Source organism: Salminus brasiliensis, chromosome 14, assembly GCF_030463535.1.
Source record: "Salminus brasiliensis chromosome 14, fSalBra1.hap2, whole genome shotgun sequence".
NCBI lineage: Eukaryota > Metazoa > Chordata > Actinopteri > Characiformes > Bryconidae > Salminus > Salminus brasiliensis.
The window spans coordinates 36,898,106-36,905,909 of NC_132891.1; the positions used below are offsets into that span (position 1 = coordinate 36,898,106).

At 47.0% G+C, this 7,804-nt stretch overlaps 1 protein-coding gene and 1 long non-coding RNA gene across 2 annotated transcripts in view; one reads left to right on the forward strand and one right to left on the reverse strand.

Moving 5' to 3' along the window:
* Positions 1-4,002: 4,002 nt before the first annotated feature.
* Positions 4,003-4,662, forward strand: LOC140576665 (uncharacterized). Its single transcript, XR_011981747.1, has 4 exons — positions 4,003-4,067; positions 4,221-4,283; positions 4,403-4,429; positions 4,594-4,662. It is a non-coding gene; the product is annotated as an uncharacterized lncRNA (long non-coding RNA).
* Positions 4,663-6,417: 1,755 nt separating this feature from the next.
* tfr2 (transferrin receptor 2) overlaps positions 6,418-7,804 on the reverse strand; it is a 6,127-nt gene continuing 4,740 nt past the window's right edge. Inside the window, exons 15-17 of the mRNA XM_072696079.1 lie at positions 7,749-7,804; positions 7,434-7,574; positions 6,418-7,341 (exon numbers count right to left, since the gene is read on the reverse strand). The exon at positions 7,749-7,804 is cut by the window's right edge and continues 172 nt beyond it. Coding sequence (XP_072552180.1) covers positions 7,099-7,341; positions 7,434-7,574; positions 7,749-7,804 — 440 coding nt within the window. The 3' untranslated portion in view covers positions 6,418-7,098. The remainder of the gene's footprint in view (positions 7,342-7,433; positions 7,575-7,748) is intronic.

The following is a 7,804-nucleotide window of genomic DNA, read 5'->3' on the forward strand; positions in this document are numbered from 1 at the left end:
TCTCAGGCTCATCCACACTGATCACACACTGCCTCTATATCTGCTCAGACCTTCTCAGGCTCATCCACACTGATCACACACTGCCTCTATATCTGCTCAGACCTTCTCAGGCTCATCCACACTGATCTCACACTGCCTCTATATCTGCTCAGACCTTCTCAGGCTCATCCACACTGATCTCACACTGCCTCTATATCTGCTCAGACCTTCTCAGGCTCATCCACACTGATCTCACACTGCCTCTATATCTGCTCAGACCTTCTCAGGCTCATCCACACTGATCTCACACTGCCTCTATATCTGCTCAGACCTTCTCAGGCTCATCCACACTGATCACACACTGCCTCTATATCTGCTCAGACCTTCTCAGGCTCATCCACACTGATCTCACACTGCCTCTATATCTGCTCAGACCTTCTCAGGCTCATCCACACTGATCTCACACTGCCTCTATATCTGCTCAGACCTTCTCAGGCTCATCCACACTGATCTCACACTGCCTCTATATCTGCTCAGACCTTCTCAGGCTCAGGCTGAACTGCTTTCTGTGTGTCTTTGCTCTTTAAGGGAAGTGGGGATTTCTCTGCTGCTGAACACAGAGATCCAACAACAAACCCTGAGGTACGCCAAGCTTCACTGGAGAACAACTCAGAACCGGTTCTGAGAGAACCTGTTTAACCTTCACCTGCAAAGTCAAAACATACCCTGTACTGGGAAGCCAGCTGGGCAAACTGGTTAACACAGCTTATGTGCTTATTTGTGTTTGATTGTTTAGCTGGTCAATCATCTAGTTTGGTACAGTTGGTTGACTGGTTTGGTCAAGCTGGTCATACTGGTGGACATGCTGGCCAGCTTGATCATGATGGTCATGCTGTACATGCTGGCAACCACCTTGGTCATACTGATGGACCAACATAGTCAGGTTGGTCACCCTGTAAATCATCCCACTCAAACTAAAACACACCCTACGCTGGTCAACCATCTTAACCTGTTTGACCAGCTTGAGCTGACCAGGCTGCTCTGTTTTCAGCAGGGATGTTCTAGTGTGTGAGTCAACTCAGCAAGCCTAACACTGTCACTGTCACTGGCTGTGCATTTCAGGCCTCTCCCACAGACGGCAGCAACACTCTATCTCTCCTCCACACGTTCTGGCGTTCCCCCAGAACAGGCCTCAGAGTCGGGGAAGAAAGCCTAAGCCTTGGTCCATCGTTATCTGACCACCTTCTGGAGGTCATGATACCGCCTAGTCCAGAAATGGGTGTGATCCCAACCGTTCCCACTGCTGGAGAAATGGAAGCTAATAGGCTGACGGAAGTGAAGCACCTCGGTCCGAGCCCAGATCCACCAGAGAGCTGGACGCCGACTACCTCAGCCCAGTCGACACTCTCAGGACACCAAGACTCTCGTACTGCTGCCGGCATCCCTGTAGGCTTCCCTGTCAGCTCCCAGCCCAGTGAGTTCCACCCCAAACTCCAGTCGAGGACCATCCTCAGTGAGACGAACCAGCAGCAGGACGGTTCAACACACACACGTGTCCGAGTCCGCAGAGCCGAAGACATCGCCCAGGACAATGACGACGAGGGGGAGAATGAAGAACGCGCAGCAGATGACGAGAGACAGGTGAAAAAAACTCCAAAGAGGGGAAAAGGAAAGAGACGGAGGGGTCAGGGGTGGCTGGAAAGGGGGTGGAGAGGACTGGGATGGGGAGGACTGGGATGGAGGAGGGAGACACCGAAACAGGAGAAGAAGCCGAAGAAGAGCAAGATGACAGAGTTCAGCTTCGAGTTTGATGACTTTGGCCTGCTGGACGATGACCCCGGTCTCCAGAAAGAGGCTGCCGCCAAAACCCCAAAAGCTCCGGCTGCCGGCGCCAGCAGTTCAAGCAGTTCAAGTGAGTCTTGTGAATCGAGCAGCTCTTCAAGCAGCTCCTCCAGCAGTTCCTCGAGTGACTCCTGCAGCTCGAGTGATTCAAGCGACTCCAGTGATTCAAGCGACTCCAGTGATTCAAGCGACTCCAGTGATTCGAGTGACTCTTGTTCAAGTTCAAGTTCCAGTTCGAGTAGTTCCACTAGTTCCAGTTCCAGTGACTCCAGTGATTCTTGTGGCTCTAGTGATTCAAGTGATTCGAGTGACTCTAGTGATTCAAGCGATTCAAGTGACTCGTGTGGTACGAGCAGCTCCAGCAGCTCAAGCGACTCCAGCGATTCCAGTGACTCTTGTAGTTCAAGTAACTCGAGCGATTGAAGCAGCTTGAGCAAATCAGAGTCATGTAAATCGAACAACTCCTCAAATGAATCAAGTTCCTGATTCACTGACAGAATAACCAAGCTGTAATAACGGTATTAATCACTTCTCACCACATAATTTGAAACAGTGATAGCTATGTTAGGATCATAAAATGTTTATAGATTAGATGATTATATGTTTATATACTAGATTCTATTTTTGTGTTTTTCACTGTTTTTATGTGAGCTGTTAAATAAATATGACTTGATGTGTAATTCAGACTCTACGATTCACTTACCCTGAGCTGTGGTCTCTTCTTATAACTTCAAAGGGCCCACCCATTAATCCTACAGCAGTTTAGCTCCACCCATTCATCCTATAGCAGTTTAGCCCAACCCATTAATCCTACAGTAGTTTAGCCCCACCCATTAATCCTACAGCAGTTTAGCTCCACCCATTCATCCTATAACAGTTTAGCCCAACCCATTCATCCTACAGTAGTTTAGCCCCGCCCATTAATCCTACAGTAGTTTAGCCCCACCCATTAATCCTACAGCAGTTTAGTTCCACCCATTCATCCTACAGCAGTTTAGCTCCACCCATTCATCCTACAGCAGTTTAGCTCCACCCATTCATCCTACAGCAGTTTAGTTCCACCCATTCATCCTACAGCAGTTTAACTCCACCCATTCATCCTACAGCAGTTTTCATTCAACCTCACAAACATCATAAGCAGGTTTTGTGGGAAAAGAGGAGGAAACGTGGAGTACGGGCCCTTTAAAGTTAAAGAGTATGAGCTGAGCTCAGCGCCGGGCTGCAGAACGCCCACGACTGGGGATGAAATCAGGATCTGATTCATTTAGCAGCAGCTCAGTTACAGAGAGCTAATTAAGTCCGGCCGCTCGGCTCAAATACAGCTGTTTTATGGTGTGTAAAGGGTGACCGCTGTCTGGGTCGCACTCGACCTTCATGAGAGTGTAAATCACAGCTGTCCAAACTGAGGCCCACGAGGACATTTGATCTGGACATTACACTAAATATCGTGTAATATGATCAAATCTGGTTTTTGAAACCTCCGGATTGGTGAGTTGTTGGTGAGTTGTGGGTGGGTTCCCCTTTCACCCTTCCAGACACACTATATACACATATATTTTACATATATGAATATTAATCACTCAGTGTATGTAGTCACACATTGCCTGTAAAACAGCAGACCACCCAAACACCTTTCAGACCCGAACTCTTCTCAGAACTCTGGTAGAACAGTGTCTTCATCACCATTAGGTGAAGAACGTTCTGGGAGGAGCTTTTAGAGGGTCAGACGTTCAGACGAAGTATTATACCATCGGTCATTGTTAACTGTCCCACACTGACCTGTGGTTTCTGATATTCTCCACTTCAGTCTAAAATATCTGATTGATGAGAGTCTAAGTCTATAATAATAACAGAATAACGAACAGAACCCCGTAATTACGCGCTCACACACTCCGCTCAGATTTCACAGGATATTAGAACTTTTAAAAGCATGTATTTTTGTACTTGAGGTCTTCTCCTGTCAGTATCAGTGGGGTCAGGTGAGGAGTGGCTCAGTGGGTAAAGAGTGGGTAGAGTGGGCTCAGCTGTGGAGTCATACTCACAGAAATAGAGCTTTATAGGGGCTCGGGTTGTTATTAAAAATGCAGCGTCTGGCTGGACGCCCCCACAAAGACGTGACGCCGCTCGGACCCTCTCTGATTGGACAAGCAGCCTCTTAACCTTGAGTTTAAATTGAGTTCCTCTGCAGCCGATGATGAGGAGGAGAGAGGGAATCTGCAGCTGTGATCTCCAGACTGGTAGCACAGGTAAGAGAGACCATAAACATCTACTTAATAATAATAATCATAATCATAATAATTTACATATTTACAATGAGTAATACAGTAAAGACTGAGATTTGAAAGATTTAAAGAAAAAAAAGTTCATTATTGATTGAAAACACTATGATTTATTTACAGCTGATAAAAATGAGGACTGTGCTGCTGTTAGCCTGCCTGCTGGCCCTGAGTTTAGCCCTGCCGGTGAGGGGTCACACACATGTGAATTATTCAGTATCTAATATTACTTTTTAATTATTAAGTATCTATTATGAATTGTTTAGTATCTGTTATGAAGTTAACAGTGGTTTTGTTTTGTGCAGGCGCAAAAAAACAGAGTGAAACGTTCGGTACGGTAACACACACACACACACACACACACACATATATATATATATATATATATATATATATATTATGGCACTACATGTATTTCCAGGTGTTAATATTAAAATTCAGTCCAGAACTCGTCTTGATCCCCGAGCAGGACTCATTAGTCTGATGTTTCCCTCAGGACGACTCTGAAGATGGAAGTGATGAGGGGAGTGAGGGAGAGAGGGAGGAGGGAGATGGAGACGGAGGAGAAGAAGGGAACAACGGTGAAGAGGAAGACGGCGGTGAGGGGGAGGAGGAAGAGGAAGTAGAAGAGGAGGAGGAGGAGGAGGACGAAGGGGGAGAGGAGGAGGAGGAAGAAGAAGGAGAGGAAGAAAAGGGAGAAGAAGGGGGCGAGGGAGGAGAGAAGAGTGAAAACGAAGAGGAAAATAATGAAGGTGGAAGTGAAGAAGAAGGGAGTGAGGAAGGGGAGGGGGGAGGAGGAGAAGGAGAAGACGGAGCAGAGGGAGGAAGTGAAGGAGGAGAAGGAGAAGGAGAAGCAGGGAGTGGAAAGGGAGATGAAGGAGAGGTGGCCACTGAACCCGCCACAGAACCCGCCACTGACCCTGCCACTGACCCTGCCACTGACCCTGCCACAGAACTGACTGAACAAGAGAAGACCTCACTATAGGTGAGACTGAGGAGGGTACATGTCCTTGCTGCTTGGGTTTAAAGCTAGTGCGCTAACATCAGCAGAAGAACGCTGAAGCTCCTATTTGGAGCTCTGGGTCTAACATGACAGGATTTTTTGAAAATGTGGTCATCAGAAATGACCCAAAGCTGATCTGTTTCTTTCTATTGGATTCAGTTTGAGGAGCAGTTGTTTACCACAGTCAGTAAGACCCGCTTGACCAACCTGGTCACATACCCTGGTCACACTGATCGACCAGCTGAACCATTAAACAGTGGAATCATATGCCGTGCTGGTCGAGAGCTAAGCTGCTTAGGCAGTTAAACCAGCTTGCTGACCATCACAGTCCTGGATGAGCAGCTTTTAACAATCTTGACCATCAAGGACCAGCTTAGATCACCTGACACCAGTTACCTGCAGAGGCTGGTGCTGAGCCGGGTTTTTCAGCAGGACAGTACCGCGGGTTCCAGCGCAGGAACCTGTTCTTCATCCATTACCCACTCAACTCTCTATCTTTCATACCCCCTACAAGCTGACCTGCACTCCGGCTACTCTGCTCAGTATTACCAGACTGAGAGAGGTTTCACCTGTTAATACCTATATACTATATGGGCAAAAGTATTGGGACACCTGCTCATTTACTGTTTCTTCTGGAATCAGTGGTTCAGCTGATGTGATAGAAGTGATTTTTTGAAAACTAGCTTAGACCCAGAGTGTCCAATACGGCCAACTACAGAATGACGCACGACTACAGTCGTCCATAACAATAGAAACACAATAAACCAAAACATCTGACCTGCTGACCTAACATTTCTGTCTCACTGCCCACAGACCACCTGACTGGAACCAAGACCCCTCACTGATCACCTGATCCCACTCGTCCAGATGTTGGTATCTGAATATCAAAGTCTGGACCCGATCAGCTCACATCATCTCTGTCCAGTTCTGGATTTGACCACCTCGACCGAGACACACCAGCGTATCGTACAGCTGATCCTGCATCAGTGTGGAAACACAGCTGTGTAACACACACACACACACACAGCACGAAGTCCAGATGTGCGGAGATGGTCATGGCTCTGTTGGTCAGTGTTTCTCTTTATAATCAGAGGTCAGATCTGTGTTCATCTCAGCTGTAAATAAATGTTTAATAACCAGGCCACTGTTCTGCTCCCACTTCTTTCAGCCTTTTGATCTGCTCCAGAGAGTCCTATTCTATTGGCAGTACTATGGGTGCAACTTAAAGTAGGATAATGCATTCATTAGAAAGGGTGTCCACAAATATTTGGACAGACAGTGTATGATGTAGAGGTGAAAATAACAGCAGCGTTTGCTGAAAGAAGTGAAGTTTTATTGGAATAAACCAGTAACCAGTTCAACCAGTCACAGCAGAGCAACAACCAGCACACACACACACAAACACACACACTGAACAGGTGTACAGTGTCGGTTCCGCTGGGTTCAGTTACAGAGTTACTGGTGAACTTGGTTTCCATGACGACTGGCAAAATAGCGCCTGATGACGTCAGAGTCGGAGGTGACCCCAGTTCTCCCATGGTTCCTCCATGACGCCATCGGGCCGATTGATAGCAGATGCTGCTGTTTGATTGGACGACAGTATGACTGTCATAATTATGAGAGTCACTGCTCTCGATAATTACTGCTTATATTAATAACAGCCTGATTATCACTTAGTAATAAAAAAGAATTACATCATAATCATAATCGTCTATTAACAATTAATTAACACAGAGGAACTCAGAACAGAGAGACCTCTTATTGCCAGACCAAAGGGAAAGAAACAGAGAGCAGTCTTACACACACACACACACACACACACACACACACACACACACACACACACACATACATAAACACATTCACACATACACACAACCTTCTACTTTTCTTAAAAAAAGGTTCTACTCAGAAGTTTCTGGAGGTTCTAGATCGGGTTATGAAGGTTATATATTGGGTTATGAAGGGAGGTTCTACGTGTGTTGCCTCGTGAATGTTCTAGAAGGGGTTGTCTATGTTCCACACGTCTCCACTGAGGGCGTTTGCTGCCCCCTGCAGGGTCCAGGTGAAGAGAGCGAGCTGGCGGCGAAAGCGGGCCTCGTTGAAGAGCTGAGGGTCCGAGCGCAGCAGAGCCAGGTGCTCAGTGAGCGCGCTCAGAGTGTGTTCCCCTCGACCATGAAGAACGTGACGGAACGGAGTCTCAACCACCGACACGTACTGAGACAGGAAGTAGTACTCAACCTGCGCACACACACACATTTTAGATTAGATGCTATAACAACAACACAAATGTCTGTGTGTGTATGTGTGTGTGTGTGTGTGTGTGTGTGTACCCTCATGATGCGCGTGTTGTAGAGTCGAGACATTCTCTCGTCCTGGATGTCGGTGTTCTTTATGGCCTCCTGCAGCGTTTTAGCTGCTCTGCTGTAATCTCCCCTCGCACTGTACACCCACTGAGGAGACAGACCCCGCACCTATCACACACACACACACACACACACACACACACACACACACACACACACACACACACACAGTATTATTCTAATAACATCACAAATTCTCCTACAATTCAGATGTGTGTATATATATATATATATATGTGTGTGTGTGTGTGTGTGTGTGTGTGTGTGTGTGTGTGTGTGTACCTGCAGCTCTGCTGAGAGCTGGTTGAGTTGAGAGCTGAGGCGCAGGGCAGCGGTAC